Source organism: Petaurus breviceps, unplaced genomic scaffold (assembly GCF_028583685.1).
Source record: "Petaurus breviceps papuanus isolate PSGF00001 unplaced genomic scaffold, PetGlider_PUasm1.0 188, whole genome shotgun sequence".
In the NCBI taxonomy this organism is placed as follows: Eukaryota; Metazoa; Chordata; class Mammalia; order Diprotodontia; family Petauridae; genus Petaurus; species Petaurus breviceps.
Window position 1 is genome coordinate 23,678,612 of NW_027185804.1, and position 19,108 is coordinate 23,697,719.

A 19,108-nucleotide genomic window follows, 5' to 3' on the forward strand; every position below is an offset into this window, starting at 1 on the left:
CAAAGTCATTAGTGATTAGATTTATTTCTGTCCCTTGGGGAGAAACCTAGGCAATGAGTAAAAACCACATGGAATTTGTATTTTGGCTTGTTCTGAGGAAAAAATTTCAGTGTGACAATCTTGTGGTGATAGGGTGGTGGGCTCATCAAAATGGAAGTGTTCAAATGTGGGCTAGATGATCCTCAGTGAAGGAAGCCATAGCATGAATTTTAATAAAAATTAATAATATAAGGGCTGTTTAATATAGCTCTTATATTTGTGTGCATATATGTAAATGGATATAGTATATAGTCATATATGGATTTGTGTGTGTATGTGTGTGTGTGTTGTGTTTCAGTGGTTGGTACCTACCATGGTTCCCAGGACCAGTCGCACCAGGTGGCAGGTAACCACCAGCAGCCTCCACAGCAGAACACTGGATTTCCACGAAGTAGTCAGCCCTATTATAACAGCCGAGGAGTGTCACGTGGAGGGGCTCGTGGCACTAGAGGCTTGATGAATGGATATCGGGGCCCTGCCAATGGATTTAGAGGTAAAGAACAAGTTCCAATGAATATTTATTTCCTATAGTTCCCTTTAATAAGTTTTTGCATTAGATTCTTATACTACTTGAAGATTTTTTTAAACCTTTTCCCCTCAGTGTTAAATTGTGTTTCCAAGAGATTTCATTGGCTTTAGAAGGTGGTGGTTCACTCAGTCAAATACACAAGAATTTATAAAACACCTACACTTTGGTACAGTGACCAAAGGAAGTAGTCCCTTCCCTTAAGATGCTCGAACTCTTATCTGTTCTGATTTTGTCACTTATTTTTCAGTGGCTCTTTGTTATCTAATAAATTAAGTGAAATTCTTAGTACCAGACAGAGCAGCATCATTTCTTCCCTAGGGCCAGGCCATTGCAGTCACTTGATTGGTCCCATCACCTCCAGTCTTTCTCCTGGCCATTCTCTGGTTCATAGATGCCAAAGTGATAAAGTGCAGGCCTGGCCTGTTGCTACCTGGTAGCTTTAGCATTAAACACAGACTCTAGCGTTGGTATTTAAAGACTTTTATAGTATGCCTACAACCTACGTTTTCCAGTCTCTTTAGATAGGATGCTCCAGTCTCTGTCCCTGGTTCTCCTCTTCACCTCTGCCCTGTTTCCTTAAGACCTAAGCTCAGGATCCACCTCCCCTCTAAGACCTTGCCAATCACCTTGTATATGTCGTCTTTGATAGAATGTGAGCGTTCTTTTTTTTTTTTTTGCTTTTTTTGGAGGGCAGTTGGGGTTAAGTGACTTGCCGAAAGCCGGATTTGAACTCGGGTCCTTCTGACTCCAGGGCTGGTGCTCTATTCACTGCGCCACATAGCCGCCCCTTAGAATGTGAGCTTTTTGAGGGCAAAATCTTGTTTGATGTGTTTGATCCCCTCACCTGTTCCAGTGTCTGGCACATAGACCTTCCATATGTGATTGTTAAAGTGTTCCAGATCTCTCAGATTTGGGCACCACACTACTAGGCTAGACAGTTTCATCTCAGATAACTTCCCTCTCAAATCTCTTAGTTCTGTAATTTGTCCGTGCCATTTCCTAGACCTGTACGTAGCTGTCTTCCTTTCTTAGACTTTGCCCTTCCTTTGCTCTCTAACCCCAATTTTTACTCCCAGCCTTTTCTTTTAAAATCACAAGCGTTATTAAGCACTTAACTGTGTTCCAGGCACTGTGCTGAGCACCACACCCTGCCTCAAGTGCAGTCTCTTTTGAGACAATCCCTCTGACCGTGACTAGTACCTGCCTGGATTTATTTTGCACTGGAGCAGTAGCATCTTTACTTTATAGCATTATGTATTTGTCCTGTCTTTCTAGACTAAGCTCTGTTAGAGGAGTAATTTGTTCTTCTTTATCATTCTGCCTCCTGCCAGTAATTGTCATGATGTTTGCACATAGCACAGCCACTTAATAAATGAACTATTGCTGTTTTGGAGATATTTGAAAAAATTAAATAATTCAAAACAACAGTAAATTTATCTTTTTTAGGAGGATATGATGGCTACCGCCCTTCATTTTCTAACACTCCAAATAGTGGTTACACGCAATCCCAGTTCAGTGCTCCACGAGACTACTCCAGTTACCAGCGGGTGAGTAAACATGTTTTACTATGCTTAAAAACTAAATTACAATAATGACAAGATAGATTATAGGGAAGAATACAAAGCTAAATATTTTTTCTGTTTTTGTTATGAGAGAAAAGTTGTATATATATTTTTAAATGCAGAGAAAACAATTCTGGACAAAAATGTTATAACAGTGTTTTTACAACACCAGTTGTTGAAGCTAGATTTGAAGAACCAATTTCTGAATCTATTTAATATACTTGATCTCTTCAGCAAATTTTTAAAAGATCATAAGATTAAAGTAGGAAGTAGCCTTAAAGATAATGTTTTTTAATATGTTTTCTTAGTGTAAGACCTTTGTAAAAGATCATTTTCAGCTAATTTTTTTTGGTAGTGGACAGTTTGAAGGGTTGACAGGAATGAATCTTGAAAAAAAGGAAAAGTGTTTGCTTTCTTAAACTTCAAAAGTAGCTTTAGGAAAGTGACTTGCATTTATGTGTTTGATTTTGCCTGACATCTTGAGTGTGTCATCTCAGTAGGTATTGTCTTATTTTCATTATTTATTTTTTGGTCATTTAGGATGGATATCAACAAAACTTCAAGAGAGGATCTGGGCAGAGCGGACCACGGGGAGCCCCTAGAGGTAATGTAGAAGAGTAGAAATGGAACAGTTTTCTGCCAGTGCCTCGATTGTGCCTTATCTGCAGTTAAGTTTGTTTTCAGAATAAAATCCATCCTCACCGGAGATAGGATCATGTTATTTTACAAACGTGAAGAGTTTGTTACTTTGAGTTAGAAATGACTTTCAAGATTTAAACCAGCCTGGTCTTTTTGAAGATAAGGAAACTGATGCCCAGAGAGTCCTGTAGTTCCATAGATTTTAGTTTCCTAGATTAGTCTCTAGGGAGTAAATTGTTTGGCTCTGATGGAATGAGTACCATTGTAAGCAAATAGCACAATTATTTGCATGTTAATTTATCAGATCAATTTAGCATTATATAATATCTAAAGTGTTTTTATGTAAATATTTTCATTTGGACCGTTTCTTTTTAAAAACAGTGTCAAGTAAGGAAAATAGGGATGTTCTAATTTGAGGCTTTAGAGTGTGCTAAATAAAGTTGGTTTCTAGTACAATGTGACATTTTATAAAAGGATTCACCAGAGCATCTCTTTAAATAGTGAGCTATAGAAGTCCATTAGAATGGGTACAGGGTTTGCTTTGTTTAGAGATGATTTTGACATGCAGTCTTTTTAGCAACACACTTATTACTAACTACAGGCTGACTTTGGAAATGGGGCAGTAGATGAAATTTGGGGAGGCTTATGTAGGCCTGATTCCAGAAAAGAAAAAACAGAACTCTGGGAAAAAAAAAAAAGTAGTGTACTCCTTCCTTTCTCTGGAAATCTTTTTTTTTTTTTTGGAGGGTGGAAGGCAGGGCATTTGAGGTTAAGTGGTTTGTCCACAGTCATAGTGCTAGTAAATGTTAAGTGTCTGAGGCCAGATTTGAACTCAAGTCTTCCTGACTCTGGGACTGGTGATCTACTCACTGTGCCACCTAGCTGCCCCACGGGAAATCTTTAAAGACTTCAGGACCATTTAATGCAAGTGCTGTAAAAGATTATTATTCTAGATGAGCTTTTGATATAACTCAGATTCTCTGACAAGCTACCACCTGTAGGATACTGGGTGAGGGTTCCCAGGATAATGGGATCCTAAAGATAGTTTGAAGAAACTGGTATTGTTTAGCCTAGTGGAAAGACCCCCAAGGTAATGTCTTTGAGGACAGGGACTGTCTTTGCCTTTCTTGGTATGCCCAGCATTTAGCACAGTGTAGTATGGGAGGCATTTGATGTATTTATCAATGGATTCTTTTCAAGTGTTTGGAAAGGAGGCCTGTAAAATGATTTAACTTGGCGAACTTGGAGAACTAGGACATCATATTAGATCCAGTCACCATGAGTTGGTGAGTGTGTATCACTGTGGTCTTCACCCCCTCCTGGCCCAAATTTCCTTGCTGCTTGACAATATACCTTGCAAGAACTAAAAATTGAAAAGTGAGGACTGTCTAAAACTAGAACAATACAGAAGAGTGTGTCCCCTTCCTAGGGAAAAAGTGGTAACAGGGTATTCAGACTTTGACTGGATGACCATGTGAGGGAGGTGACCGTAAGGTCGTCGAGTTTCTCTGCTGGTTTATGCCCATTGGTGAGCCCAACCTCTGTCTTGGAAATTCTGGGATTTAAGCATCCAAATCTTGAACATCCTTCCTTATAATCAGTTTTTTTTACTTGTGATATGTTTTCATGTTGAAAAATAATTTTTTGTTGGTTTTTAAAAGCTTTGTGTGTGTATGTAAGGAACTTTTAAAACAGAAGCATTTTTATGTACATATTGCCAGTAATAACATCTACATGATCACTGCATCATTTTTTGTGTGTGACTTTTATATGTTACTGGTTCTTGATCTTTGAACTCCTGTTATGATACCTTGCTTCCTGAGGCATGTTGCCAACTCTTTTAGATCCTTTGGAAAATATAATGAGCCCTTAATTCACTTACCAAGCTTTTGCCAAAAGTTTCTTTAAAACTTGATGGCTTGGAACTTGGGAACATATTTTCTCGTGGAAACCCATTTTTTTCCTTATAGTTAAATATTCTTAGACTAGCCTTAAAGTTATAGTATCACTAACAAAAAGTAATGTGAAGTAATATTACTATAGAGTCCAAAATGTGACCACCTACCAAGACATCTAGCTCATGTGGCACTTGTTTTAAGCCTTCCCTATTCTCTCTCAAAATGGCCTTCCTGAAGACCTCCCACAGCCTTTTGTTTCACCCTCTCTGCTCTGGACAGTGTGTAGTGCTTTACCTGTAATAGTGTGTGCCATAAATGTTTTTTGGTTTTTTAAGCTCCACAGAGGCAGGTACTGTGTAGCATCTAAACTTATGTTTCCTCTAGTCCCTAGCAGAGTGTACACTGCAGGATCTTTTAGGGTATATGGAGGCTCTTGTTCTTCAAGACTCCCCTTTCCCAGTCAATCAGAAGGAGATGGTTGAGGGGATTCTTTGAGCCCACCCCTTCTCTCTTGGCCTTTGTACCCTGCTTGCCAGTTTGGTGCTTGGATTGTACTCTCTTTTGGCTGTTGATCATTTCTTCAGTCAATATATTAAAGGCACTTCCTGCCTTTTTACTTTTTTATACAAAATTTGGTACATTGCTCAAAGATTCATATTTCTAAAAGTGAGTGTTTTTTAAGAATGGCTTCAGAAAAAAGTAGTTGCGAATGCCAAGTGCTTGAACGCCTGCACTGATGAGGAACTCATGGGAAAAATTTGGTGAAATGCTGCTTTCCCCCGCAGAGAATGTGGTTCTTGGGTTCTCTTCATTTTTCTCTTCCACTTTAATCATGGAGAAAGCCTGCAGTATCAGATGCAATCAGTAGACCAGATCGGGAGTGGAATGAGCCACAGAGAGAGTTGAAAGATTCTAAGCCTTGGAAGGGATCTCAGAGGCCAGTCCAGCCAATTGCCTAGGAATAAGCAACTTTTCTCTTCCATCATCTCTTAACAAGTGGGGACTTGAGCACTTGTCATCTTTGGAGATTGTCATTGTTAGGAAGCTTTTCCTCATTGAACCAGAATGTGCCTTTTTGAATCTTCTCTCCGTTGGGCCTATATCTGCCCTTGAGAACCACACTGAACAAATCTTTTCCATGTTATCACCATAACCAGACTCTTAACTGCTACCATATTTCCTCCTTTCCAGCTGAGCTCCTTCAGTCTTTGTATGGTGTATGTTTCACCATCCTTGTTGTCTCCCTTTGGACAAGCTCAGTTTGTTTATGGCTTTCACTAGAGTATTCCAGATACAGCCTAACTAGGACAGAGTTTATCACAATATAATACTTTTCATCTTCTGGGACATTGGACATATGCCTGTTCTGTATAGAAGAGCATTATTGATATAGTTGTTGGGGTTTTTTTTTTCCCCAGCATGTTACATTTTTTTACTGGCCATCTTGTAATTCTCACTTGTAATTCTCCTTTAACAGCCCTCAGCAAGAAGAGACCTTGCAGCATAGATGAAGACTTGAATTGTCAGGGCAGTCTTAAATTCTTGGCAGGGATTAGCTGTTTGAGGACAGTAAGACTTCAGCCAGACACAGGTGGAAGAAGGAGTGAAGGAAGCTCCAGCTGGGGGACTTGGGCTGGGGGCTAAGCCACTTGTTCCTTGGGGAGAAATGCAGATCCAGTTTGACTTATAGTGGAAATGGTATCAGTATCTTGTGGAGCTTTGTTTCCTAAACACATTTCTAAATTAGGAGTTCTGGTTTGGTGGATTTACTAAACTTTAGTTCCATTGAAGAATTGATTTTTGTTTATAACAGCATTTTTTCTGCTTAATAGTACATGATCATATAAATGTAGCTAGTTTCTCCAGTCAGGTTCATTAAATAACACTGATATAGAATAATGTATTTGAACAGAACCACCTTTTTGTATACATTAGTTCTATAAAAATTAGGGTATTTTTTTAAAGGAACTCAGTTTTGATGGCTACTTGTAGTACAAATCTTAAACATAGTTACCCCTAACTCTTTAGGGATAGATTCTCATATGCCATTTTAGAAAGGTGCTTGTTCCTTTTTTGAAAGCCAGGAGAATTTGTTCCTTGTTTTGTAGATTATCCATTTCGCTAATACTCCTGATTTTGAAGACCCTAACATACCTTTCTCAATTTTGGAGAAGGGAGTCACCTGATCACTAAACTGAAGCAGTGTGGTACAGTGGTAAGCACTGGTTCTAGGGTCAGAGGATCTGGATTCAAATCCCACCTGTGATACTTGCCACTTGTGTGACCTTGGGTGAGCCATTTAACCCCTGGCAGTCCTCTCCCCCCCCCGCCCCCCTTCATTTGTAAGTACAAAGGTTGAACTTTGATGCTCAAAGATGGCTTTCTCTTGGTTGAGAGGTGGTTGATGGGCAATAGTAGTCATCTTCATTTAACAAGTACCCACTGCATATGATCTACTGGTTACAAAAATAGTACAAGCAAGTTCATAGTCTTTTAAGGCTAACAGATAATTTTCCTCACATCCTCCTTGTGAGGGATAGGCAATGCAGGGTCAATTTTTCTTTTTTTAGAGACCCTGGGGGCTAAATGTCTTGTCCACAATAACACAGCTATTGAGAAGCACAGTGGTCAAGTGGAGTAGCTAGAGAGCTCGAATTATAACGAGGAGGACCTGATGTGGAATCCTGAGTCTTATCAGTTTTCTAGTTAACTTAATGATTGTGGGCTAGTCACTTAAATGTCACAGAGGTTTAAAATGAAAGGAATGTCTACCATACATATTGCCATTATTATGATCTTAAAATGAGAGTCTGTAAAACACTGGGCAAACCTTAGCAAGTCTTGCATAAATATCAGTCTTTACTATTGCATGATAAAGCGAAGATTAGAACTTTAGGCTTCTGCTTTAAAAATCTGCATTTCTTTCTCTGATACACCTTCCCAAAGGGAGTTTACAAATGAGTAGGTGATGAGAAGGCCCTGTCCCAGGATCACTTTCCAGCTTGGGTGGTAGGGGCTTAAGTGGGCCTGGAAGGTTTCTGAGAACAGAGCTTGGTTGCATTTCGTCTTTGGGGGATTGGTCTGGAGAACTCCATAATGAGTGAGAGCAAGAGCCTCGTGGCAGGAAAGGTGATCGAAGTCCAGTTTGACTGACATGTGCCAGCTATGTTTGAAAGAATAGGATAGTTGGTGAAAATGTTCAGTTGTATTATAAAACATCTTTTGGAAAGAAGACATGAGTTGAGAATTACTGGGATAGCCATGGCAGGTGAGTATGCTACAGGGTATTTATATTTGCAAACAGATTATTTTCTCTTTCCTTGCCTTGGTGTGTTTAATAACTAGGAGCTAGTTAGCTAGACAGATTAAAGAGAACTTGAGTTAAACAATCCTGGTCCTGATTGTAATAGCGCAAAAGCTAGGTTTGCAACTGTTGCACAGCCACACAATCCTACTTAAAGTGGATGCTGTGCATTTTCTTCTCAAGAGGTAATATCTTTTCCTTTTGGTGTTCATATTTGCAAAGTATTTATTTGCTTTGTTTTAATTTTTTTTGGTGGAATGGACTTCATACCAATGATCAGTTGAGCTGATGAGCTTTGAGTAAACATGTATGGGGCAAACTGTAAAAGAGTAATCTTTAGTACAGGGAGAAGGGTTTGAAGCACAGACTTCTAGTCCTAGGCCTTGCATCTCATGCCTGTGTCTGTCTTTTGGAATTTTGCCTTGAAGAAGAAATTGAAATACCGGTGTGTTAGAGAAGACCTAAAAGCCTGTTTTGTTTTGTTGTACAGGTCGTGGAGGGCCCCCGAGACCCAACCGAGGGATGCCGCCAATGAACACTCAGCAAGTGAATTAAACTGGTTCACAGGATTATGTTTAAAACGCCAAAAACACACTGGCCAGTGTCCCATGACATGTTACCAGAAGAGTTGTTATCTATTTGTTCTCCCTTTCAGGAAACTCATTGGTAAAGGGACTGTTTTCACCCCATAAAAGACAGGACTAGAGTTGTCAGCTTTATGTTACCTGGATATGGAAGGAAACGATCTTTACTCTGCATGTTCTGTCTTAAGCCGTCATCTTGAGCCTTGCACATGATACTCAGATTCCTCACCCTTGCTTAGGAGCAAAGCAAAACACACACACTTTTCGGGGTGATCAGATCTCCATGGTTATTTGATTGAAGTGGCTTGGAAAAAGCAAGATTGACTCGTTTTTGACATTGGATAAAATCATCAAACAGCCCTAAAGTTGTTTTGATAGTAATTGACAAAAACTAAAATATTTCCCATGAAAGGAAGATGGAAAGAGTGGAGTGTGGTTTGGCAGAGCGACTGCATTTCACAGCTTTTTCTGGTTTAAATTGGAGCAATGAACGTTTTAGATGCCTACTAAAAGATGCATGGGTCCCTAATTACACAAATAAGGCTGACTATTTTTGATACAGCACTATTCATCACCAGGCCAAACTACTGTGGTTAAAAATATATACACATAAATTGCTTTGTAACAGCTGATATTGTACAAGACAAAGCCAAAATGCAAAATTAGGCTTTGATTGGCACTTTAAAAAAATCTGCAACAAATATGGGATGTAATCTGGATGGCCGCTTCTGTATTTAATGTGAAGTATTTAGATACCTTTTGGAACACATTTAACAGTTTCTTTGATAGCAATGACTTTTGTAAGGATTGGTACTATATATTTATCATTCCTTATGACATGCACATTGTCTGTCACTAATACTTGACCTTGCTGTATTGTCATCTAAATAATTGGTACAGGTACTGATGGAAATCTCTAATGGATAATCATAACACTTTTGGTCACATGTCTCTTTCTGCAGCCTGAAGGTTTTTAAAAGAAAAAGATATCAAATGCCTGCCGCTGCCGCCCTTTTAATTGCTATCTTTTGAAAAGCACCAGTATGTGTTTGGATCGATTTCCCCTTTTAAGGGAAATGACAGCCAGCAGTTTCAGTTCTAATGGTATAATTAAAACAAATAAAACGTGTTTATAAAAATTGTATCCTGGAACACTGGTGTTGAGCAGCTGACATACATGGCTGAGATCACATAGTTGTTCATTGTCTCTTTGAAATTTATCTTCTATTCCACTGAGGTTTTCCTACAGCTTTCGTTGTGTACCTGCATTTACTGCTTTCTCTTGAATAATCCACATTAATGGAGTTCAATTCTTTCTTCCTCAAGGCATTGGTCTTGCCCACAATAGTGATCTCTTCCATTACATGAGGAATCCCCCAGGTTTCCTGGAGAGGCCCAGTGCAGTAATGACTTAGCCTTTCTCATGCCATGTTGGTGGATCTCCTATGCACAGTTGGAGTGCTAGCTGTACTTCGACGTGCCTGTGGACTTCTCTGCTGCTTGCTGTTGCATCCCACTTTGGCTTCATGTTAACTTAATCCCATGTATTAAGCAGAGGCTGCTAAGTTATAATACTTGTAGTCCAGAAACTGGATTTAAAAATTTTTTCAGCCTTCAGCTCAGTAATTTGACAAGTAGGTTTTCAGTTACTTTAATTTTTGAAACCATTATATACACTCATTGTTAGAAAACTGGACTTTTGCTGACCTTGTAATCTACTAAAATGATAGGCTATCGAAGGACTCTTGAGAACATTCCACATTCAGAAGTTTTGTAAAGGGGCTGGGGTTGGGGGGTGTCTTCAATGTTTATTTTAAAATAAAGTAAGTTCCTGTCTTTTCTCATTTTTGGTTGTGGTACATCTTATTGGAAGGGTTACCTGTTTACTTTCATAAGCAAGAAAGGCTTCTTGGCCAGTTTTCTCCCCTAATTAAATAATATCTGGCAAGGATGTACCACAACCATATATATAAGTGCTGATAAATATACTGGATTTTATTAGGCAGTTCATGAGTAACATGATACCTAACATCATTCCTGTGGAAAACTTGCTGCATTATAGAAGGTGCATTTACAGGGTTTGTTTTTTAATAGGATTCAGGGCATTTAACATGATGTAGTGCTTTCTATCTTCCCCCAGGGATCCAGAACCCAAGTTGATGAGTTAGAAGAGAAGGCACATGTGACAGCTTTTCTTTTTAGGTTGGTGGAAGGAGGGGGGGGGCACCTTTCGCACCTAAAAATTTTTTTTCTTTCACGTACCAATTCATATTAGAGATTTTTAAGCCTCATTCATTAAAAGGGTAAATTTACAGCAATGCTGTTTTTACGAAGCATTGTTATACATAGACACCTTATCGAGGCATGGTGGGAACCCAATTTTGAAGGCTAAACCAATTAGGAGGTCCGGCAGATTCTATCCAACAGGAAAGGCCTCTGCTCATCGGGGGAGTTTTGTCAGAAAATGGCTTTAAGGCCCCCTGAACCCGACAACTTAAGATCATTCTGGAAGCATAGTTTGCATATTTATAATTGGAAAAGTCGTCTAGTAGTGGGAGTTGGTTTTAATTTTTTGCATATTGTGGTCACATTGCCCCATCTGTGCAGAGAACTGGAGTCAGCATGCTCCCACCGGGGCCTGCCCTCGGCAGCTGTAGCCCATTCACCAACAATGCAAGAACATCTTGGGGAGCTGAAGTTTTACAGCACGGGGATGTCTGTCACAGGTCACTAGTTTCTTAGTGAATCAGGATTTGGTCTAGGCTGTAGATGTGTAATGTGGAGCACTTGGGTTAGTTAGCTCGACTGCAAAACATTGACCGGCCTTGATCAGGACTAGGTTTTTTTTTCCTGGGATCCTGATTGTGTTGTTTCCTTAAAAGAATATGGAGAATCCAAGTATAGTGACTTGTGGTGGTGTCCTCAGAACCGCGGAGGTAATCCTCAGGAGCTCGTTTTCCGTCCCTGTGGTGCTTAGTGCCGTGTTGCTAAGAGACTTGCCCTTAACCAGGTGATGGATGTTTGGAAGGCGAGTCTCTGGAGCTCGTTACCAGAATCCAGAGGAAATGCCACTGGAAGCCTTCTGAGAAGGGGAGACGAGGGATGAGTGGGGCAGGGCTCTGGACGGAGGCCGGCGGGCCGGGTTCACTCGGTGGGGGGTGGGTTGGGCCCCGAAAGCTCACTCGGGGGCCGCGCGCACAGCCGGCTCCGCCAATGTGAAGAGCCTGATAAGCAGGACACCTGCATCGGGGCCCGTGCGAGGGAGACAAGCGCGGCCCAGCACCGGCTCCGTGCCGTGGTCTGGGCCGCTGCCGCAAGAGGGGTCGGGAGCCCCTTGGGGAGCGTCCTCCCCAAGGGAAGCGTCTGTCCGTGAAGAATGCGGTGGTTGTTAGAAACCAGCCGGGCGCCGGCGGCGCCCGCACGGACTGAGGTGAAGCCGTCCCCCCGCTTCTCCCTTGCGGGACCCCCACATGGCAGCGGCTTCCTCCTAGGACGGGACCCCGGGGATCGGGAGTGCAAAGGACGGGGGGAGGGGAGGCGGAAAGCCCACGGACCCCGCTTGGGCAGAGAGCAATACTGGGAAGGAAGGCCGGAAATCCGGTGGAGGGCTTTAAGTGTGAGAAGGAGCAGCAGAAAGAGAATTGAAAGTTCGGAAGCCGGACTGGAAAAAGCATAGCCGGCAACGGGATCTGCGCAGGCTCAGTGAGGAGGAATTCTCGTCGGAGCCCCACCTCTATTGGAGGCGTCCATGTCGTCAGTGGAGGGCGACGCGACGCTGCTAGGTCCCCATCGTCCCGCGAGAGTCCTTTCGAGGACGCTTGCGCGCGCCTGCTCACGGGGGCATAGGAAGAGGCTTGGTCTGCGCGCCGCCGCTCTAGGCCGCCTCCGCGCTTGTCTTTACCTGGGGCTGAGGGGGGAGGGGCTTCTTTCTTGTGGCGCCTGCGCACGCGTGGCCCGCTCCACGTGCTTCCGGTTCGTTGGCCGCAAGCGGCGTTCCCAGGGCTAGGTTGTGCTCGCCCGAGAGGTAACAGGGTCTGGGGAAGCGTGGGGTCCGGTGGGCCGCGGGGCGCCTCCCCATGGTGGAGCCGGAGGGGCGGGGGGCGAGACCCGGCCCTGCGCTGAGAGCCCAGGTTGCCGGAAGAGGCACCGGACGGTTCGCGGGATGAGCCGGGAGGGCCGATCCTGGAAAGCGCCCTCCCGGGTCTCTCAGCTTTAGAGCCATGACTCCCTTCCTGCCCCCGTGCCTCAGTTTCCTCGCCTTTAAAATAAGGGAGGCGGACCGTCCTTCCTGCCGCAGCCCCCTGCTCCGTGAGGGGGAGGGGAGCCGGGGCCGGTCCACCTCACTCACCTTCCCCCCCCCCCCCCTCTGTATTGATCTCTCCTGGATCCCAGAGATGGGGGGGGGTCCCCTCCTCAGCTGCCCCTCCCCCCAGCAGTGACGTGGCTGGGCCGGGCTGGCGGCACTTTTTCTTGGCATCTCTTGCTCCCCGAAGTCTTTGTAGACACGCGTGTGGGTAACACGCTGGTGACCGTGTGTGCCGGTCCCCCACGCTCTTCCCAGTGTGTCCAACCCGGACCTCTGGGAAGCTCGGCCCGCTTCTCTGTGCCAGCCCCGCCCCCTGACTCATTTTCCCCACCTGCAGAGACCCTGTCAGTTTTCCGACGGGAAGCAGATGCCGGACTCCCGGGCTTGCTGCAGCTGGGCCGGGCTTTGTTCTGGGGGGAGCTCTGGCCTGCGCCCCCCAGCGGCTCCCCACTCAGTGCCCCCGGCTCGTTCCCCGCAGGGCCCTCCTTCACCATGCAGCGGAAGAAGGTGGACAATCGCCTCCGGGTGCTCATCGAGAACGGCGTGGCTCAGCGCCAGCGGTCCCTCTTTGTGCTGGTGGGGGACCGGGGCAAGGACCAGGTGAGCCCCGGGGCGCCGGGAGCTAAGAATGTTGGCGTCTTCCCCTTCCTCTCTTCTTCTCCCCCTCCTCCCCTCCTTTCTCTTCTCTCCCTCTTCCCCTCCTTCCTCTTCCCCCTCCCCCTCCCCCCTCCCCCTCGTCCCCCTCCTCTCCTACCTCTCCCTCCTCCTCCTCCTCCTCCCCTCCCCTTTCCCTCCTCTCCCTCCTCCTCCTGCAGAATCCTAGACAAGCTCTTCTTGGCTGTGATGGCAGATTTCTGCTTGGCAGGATGGCTTTCTGCCCCAGGAACCTGACTTTGGGGCCATACTTTCTAGTTCTTTTTCTGCAGCTCTTTAGCTGTAGACCCCGGTTCCTGTTGGTTCTCTCAGGCTTACAGTATTTAGAGCTGGAAGGGCCCTCAGAGATCTTTATCCGGAGGACCCCAAGGCTGGCTCGGGTTAGCACTGAACGTACATAACACGGGTTCACCTGGTCTTTATCCCAGCCTGACCTTGGGTTCTGTGAACTTCTTGGGAAGATGGAAGCACAGAATGACCAGGCTCAAGGATGACTTTGCCCTGTGGCAGAAAGCGTGTGGGGTGGGTGGCAGCTTTGGGGCCCATTCAGACTCCTGACCGCATCACAGTGGCTTGGTGGAAGCCTTCCCTCCCAATAGGGCATTAAGCCATAAGATCTGATCTATCAGCTGTTTATTCAGGGCCTGCTGTGTGCCAGGCACCTGGGAGGCAGAAAGGATGAGTCTCTGCCCTCTGGGACCTTCTGTGGGGGAGATGTAGACACGAGATGCTTTAGGGAGGGGGAGCGTAGTGTTGAGGGGGGTGGAATGAGGCAAGGTTCCTTGTAGAAGGTGACAACTAAGCAGAGTCTTGGAAGAAGGTGAGGAGGGAGAATGTTCAGTATCAGCTTCCCACTAACACTTATAGACACCATCCTTAACGTGCGCTGCTCTGATTGGGCATCACAAGACTGTGAGGCCTTTGGGGCAGGACCAGCTTCTGCCTCTTTGTCCTGCTGGCCAGTGCAGTGCCTTGCAGTGGCATGTAGTAGGGGCTGAATCGGGCCATGCGGTGATTGGCTGTTGCTTCTTCTGGATTTCAGGGGGGGATGCTTGTTTCCTCTCTGTTATGTAGGTAGTCTTTGTTCCTTGTTACCCAAACTAACTAACGCCGAGCCTTCTCCTTTTGGCAGGTGGTCATTCTCCACCACATGCTGTCTAAAGCAGCTGTGAGGGCCAGGCCGTCTGTTCTGTGGTGTTATAAAAAGGAGCTAGGTTTCAGCAGGTAAGCTTGACCTCTTGCTTCTTTCCTTTAATCCCTGTAATCATTTCACAGGCCTGGGGCCCTAGATGGCCTGGTGCAGTCCCTCCCACTTTTCCAGGTGTCTGACCTCCAGATTAGAGAACCTGAGGCCTCGGGCCATGTGGTCCTCTGACTGAATCCAGACTTCACAGAACAAATCCCCTTAATAAAAGGGTTTGTTCTGTAAAACTCAGTCCGAGGGCCGCACCCGAAGACCTAGAGGACCACATGTGGCCTCAAGGCTGCAGGTTCCCCACTCCTCACTGTTAGAACAACAGTAGCTGGGGCTTATTGGGTGCTTTAAGGTTTACCCAGCGCTTCACACATCACAGCTCACCACAACCCTTGGGAGACAGGTGCTGTTATTATCCCCACTTTACAGTTGAGGAAACTGAGGCAAGCAGAGGTAAAGTGACTGGCCCAGGGTAACAGGTATGGCAGATATCTGAGTTAAGGTTAACCCTCACTCCCAAACCTGTTTCTTCTCTAAAATGGGGGCCGTTGAGAGCCTCAGGTCGGGGGCTGTGACGCCCCCTGCATGCCCCACAGAGGTCACCTGCTCTTTGCAGTCACCGCAAGAAGAGGATGAGGCAGTTACAGAAAAAGATAAAGAGTGGCATGCTGAACATCAAGCAGGACGACCCCTTCGAGCTCTTTGTCGCGGCCACCAACATCCGCTACTGCTACTACAGCGAGACCCACAAGATCCTAGGCAACACCTTTGGCATGTGCGTCCTGCAGGTAATGGCCCAGCCCACCAGAGACAGGGTCTGCGCTGAGGACCTCCCCTGGGCTCAAGGGGAGGGGCCCAGCCTGTCCCCATGCAGATGCAGAGTCACAGCCCAGAACACAGGCCCTCCTGTCCTGGAGTGATTGTGCAAAGGGTAGCGGCAGGAGCCTCAATCTGCAAAGCATGTATAATGATATGCATAGTGTATGTAATACATGTTTATTGTCATGTATACGACAAAGTAATGACACACAATAGTGAAAGAAACATATATATATGTACACACACATATATACATGTGGGGCAGCTAGATGGTGCCATGGGGCCTGGAGTCAGGAAGACCTGAGTTCAAATCCAGCCTCAGACACTTATTAGCTGTGTGACCTTAGGCAAGTCATTTAACCTTATTTGCCTCAGTTCCTCATCTGTGAAATGAAATGGAGAAGGAAATGGCAACCACACTGGCAGAGGTTCCCAAACTTATTTGGCCTGTTACCCCCTTTTCCAAAAAAAAAAAATTATGCAGTGTCCTGGAAATCTTTCTTTGACCCTTCAGTATTTTTTTTTTTTAATTTATATCATTTGAAAAAAAAATGTGAATTTTTTTTAAGCAATCGGGGTTAAGTAACTTGCTCAAGGTTACACGGCTAGTTATTTCTGGGTGTGGTGCTAAGTGCCTGAGCCTGGATTCGATCCCAGGTCTCCCCACTCTGGGGTTGGTGCTCTTACTCGCTGAGCCACCTGGCAGCCCCCCCCCCCAAATATGAATTTATAAAAAATGGAATCTTAAATTTAATAACTTACTGTAGATTTTTGGGTTTTTCTTACATTGAAATTTTGGTGATGCAGTATTGCATCATGTAACTGTATGGCATCATATCGTAAACAAGTCATTACACACATATTCCTGCTGATGCGTGCTGGACTTCCTGACACTGCGTCACAGCTCGCTTGCCAACTCTTGCTTGTTAAGAACTGTCAGCAGACTTGACCACTGACTGGTTATAACTTGCATTTTGTGTGTTTGGAAAATAATATAATCACTATGACTTTCACTCTGTTACAAGACAGATGAAGCATGTACAAACGGTTTTTCAAATTTTTTTCTCTTTTTTTCCTTATGCTTCCACTGCCCCCTTACTTTTATCCAGTGCCCCCCAATTGCACCCGAGGGTACTCCTGATCCCCCTCCCCACTTCGGTCCAGGGCCCTTCAGGGGGCTGTATTGCCCACTTTGGGAACCTATGCAATCTAGTGTCTTTGCCAAGAAAATCCCAAATGGGGTCATGCAGAGTCGGACACAGGTGAAATGATGAGCAGCTATAAGAAGTATGCTTATACGAGTGAGCGTGAAGGTGGAATTACATCTATACGTGTATGTGACATGTAACATAGGCCTACGTCTGCGTAGATACGTGTGCAGAGAGAGAGCCAGACTTGGGTAGCCCTGGAGGGTTTGAGAGGGTTTTACCTCCATCTCACTTTATCTTCGCAATGACGCTGGGAGACAGATGCTGTTCTTACCTCCCATTTCACAGTTGAAGGAGCTGAGACAAGCAGATTATGTGGCTTGCCCAGGGTCCCAGAGCCAGTGAATGTCTGAGCCTCTGGCTCTACACTGAGCCCCCTAGCTTGCAAGTTTAACGTAGTATTTTCCTCTCTCCCTCCTTGGGAGGGTGGGGGATCAGTATCCCCTGTTGTAGTAAGTCCTGATGAGAGGCTTCATCCCCATGTGGAGGGGGGGGTCTCTACTGGCACGCCCCAGAGATTGTCAGCCCCAGCTATTGGCGGCATCCTTGTGCGTGTCCTAACCCAAGGCAAATCGAGTGTGCAGGATGGCATTCCCTTCCCTCTCTGGGGCACTGAGATGGCCCTGGGTTCTCACAGGCTGGGCTGGCAGGGCCAGGCCCCGTGACAGGTGGACAGTCCACTGTCCCAGCTGTGGTCAGAGGGGGCTCCGTGCTTAGGCTGCCCTGGGGCCTGACGGGGTTTGTGTCTGATCCTCCTAGGATTTTGAAGCCCTGACCCCAAACCTGCTGGCGCGGACGGTGGAAACCGTGGAGGGGGGCGGGATCATCGTGATCCTCCTGCGGACCATGAATTCCCTCAAACAGCTGTACACCATGACCATGGTGAGCCCCGGGCTTGGCGCAGGCCTTGTGGTCCTCGCTCTGAGGGGGTGGGGAGCCCTGTGTGGGGCTGTTGCTGGCAGGTGCCGCAGGCCCAGGAGGCCCTCCCTCTGCTCAGGCACTTGTACCATGATCAGCCCTGATGCCTCCATCTTTTACGAGGGGTGGATGAGGCCCTGGGTGGTGGGAGCTCTGCCAGGCAGCTTGGTCCAGACTCTCCTCTAGCCTGTCTGGCCACCTCGGCTCCATCTCCCTGTCACAGGGGTGTCCCCAGGCCTGTCCAGACTCCCTCGTCCTATGACCTCAGCAGTCTTGCCTGCAGTCACTGGCCCCAAGCTCTCCGAGCTTCCTCTGTCAGCTCCTGTCTGTCAGATGTTTTGAGGTGGATGCTTCAGGGGCGTTTCACATCCAGCATCTTCAGAACAGACCTCTCTGTATCCTCTGCCAAGAACCAGCCTCCCTCCGGCCCTCACCCGTTTCTGATCCCTTGCTCTCCCTTAGCCCACACTGCCAGTCACCTACCAGCTTTTGTCCCCTCTGACCCATTCCAGGGCCACTCTAAGAGCCCAGTTCTGACCATGTCCCTCCCCTGCTCAGCAAGCCCCCATGGCTCCCTATTACCTTGAGGATCAGAGAAAAACTCCTCCCTCACAGCCTGGCTTCAGTCTGCCCCTGCAGACATTTGCAGATTTCTTCACCCCCTGCACTGTCCAGCTGCATTAGCTTTGTTGCTGTTCCTCATACGTGGTGCACCGACCTGTCTCCTCACCTCCCTCCACCCCCAGTTGCCAGGGGTCTTCCCACAAAACCTCAGGCCCCTCGAGCCTGCCCTGCTGCATCTGGCTGGAGTTTCAGGCCCTTTATCAGTCCCTGGTGGTTGAGTGATTGAGTAGATGCTTCGCAGGCAGGGTCTTCCTTCCCTCTGCCAGTTCAGTTTAGCCAGCATGCTGGGCACACAGCCTGGTGAAGGGCTGCAGCAGTCAGCTTGGAGGCAAGCCCCGTCCCTCAGCCCAGTGGGGAGAGTGGATGTTGACACACAGAGAGAGAATACATGTCATTTATTCCATGCCCTGCATACTAGGGAATAACCCAGCAAAGCCCTGTGTGAGCTGGCAAGGAGAAGGCCATCCCTGACCTCCCGGGCTTTAGGGACCATTCTGGAGGAGTCAGCATTGCAGCTAGACCCCTGTTGGAGAGGGATGGCATCCTGGCCATAGGGGCTTGTGCGGGCAAATGCATGTGCTGGGAAAGCCCAGAATGTGTTGGGATGAGAGAAGATAAGGAGAGGAAAGATAGAATCTTCCTAGAACGCAGAGGACCCCGAATGCCAGGGCAGAGCGTGGAGCCACTGAGGGTGTTTGAGGAGAAGGGGGGGGACGTGATGCTGTTGTCCAGCTCTGCACAAGGGCCATAGATTGAGCTGTAGTCTGCGGGACGCATGGAGGGAGAAGGGGAGGGGAGGGCTGCCTGCCGTGGCCCGGGCTGGAGGAGG

The 19,108-nt window shown here is 46.3% G+C and overlaps 2 protein-coding genes across 4 annotated transcripts in view; both read left to right on the forward strand.

The window, feature by feature from the left end:
* The window catches only part of CAPRIN1 (cell cycle associated protein 1), a 47,851-nt gene extending 38,157 nt beyond the window's left edge, over positions 1-9,694 (forward strand). For both annotated transcript variants that reach the window (XM_069091390.1, XM_069091389.1), the window contains 4 exons: positions 338-532; positions 2,015-2,115; positions 2,671-2,734; positions 8,462-9,694. In XM_069091390.1, the coding sequence (XP_068947491.1) occupies positions 338-532; positions 2,015-2,115; positions 2,671-2,734; positions 8,462-8,526 (425 nt within the window). In that variant the 3' untranslated portion in view covers positions 8,527-9,694. The remainder of the gene's footprint in view (positions 1-337; positions 533-2,014; positions 2,116-2,670; positions 2,735-8,461) is intronic.
* Positions 9,695-12,378: 2,684 nt separating this feature from the next.
* NAT10 (N-acetyltransferase 10) overlaps positions 12,379-19,108 on the forward strand; it is a 34,843-nt gene continuing 28,113 nt past the window's right edge. For both annotated transcript variants that reach the window (XM_069091391.1, XM_069091392.1), the window contains exons 1-5: positions 12,379-12,579; positions 13,340-13,461; positions 14,648-14,739; positions 15,327-15,498; positions 17,497-17,619. In XM_069091391.1, the coding sequence (XP_068947492.1) occupies positions 13,354-13,461; positions 14,648-14,739; positions 15,327-15,498; positions 17,497-17,619 (495 nt within the window). In that variant the 5' untranslated portion in view covers positions 12,379-12,579; positions 13,340-13,353. The remainder of the gene's footprint in view (positions 12,580-13,339; positions 13,462-14,647; positions 14,740-15,326; positions 15,499-17,496; positions 17,620-19,108) is intronic.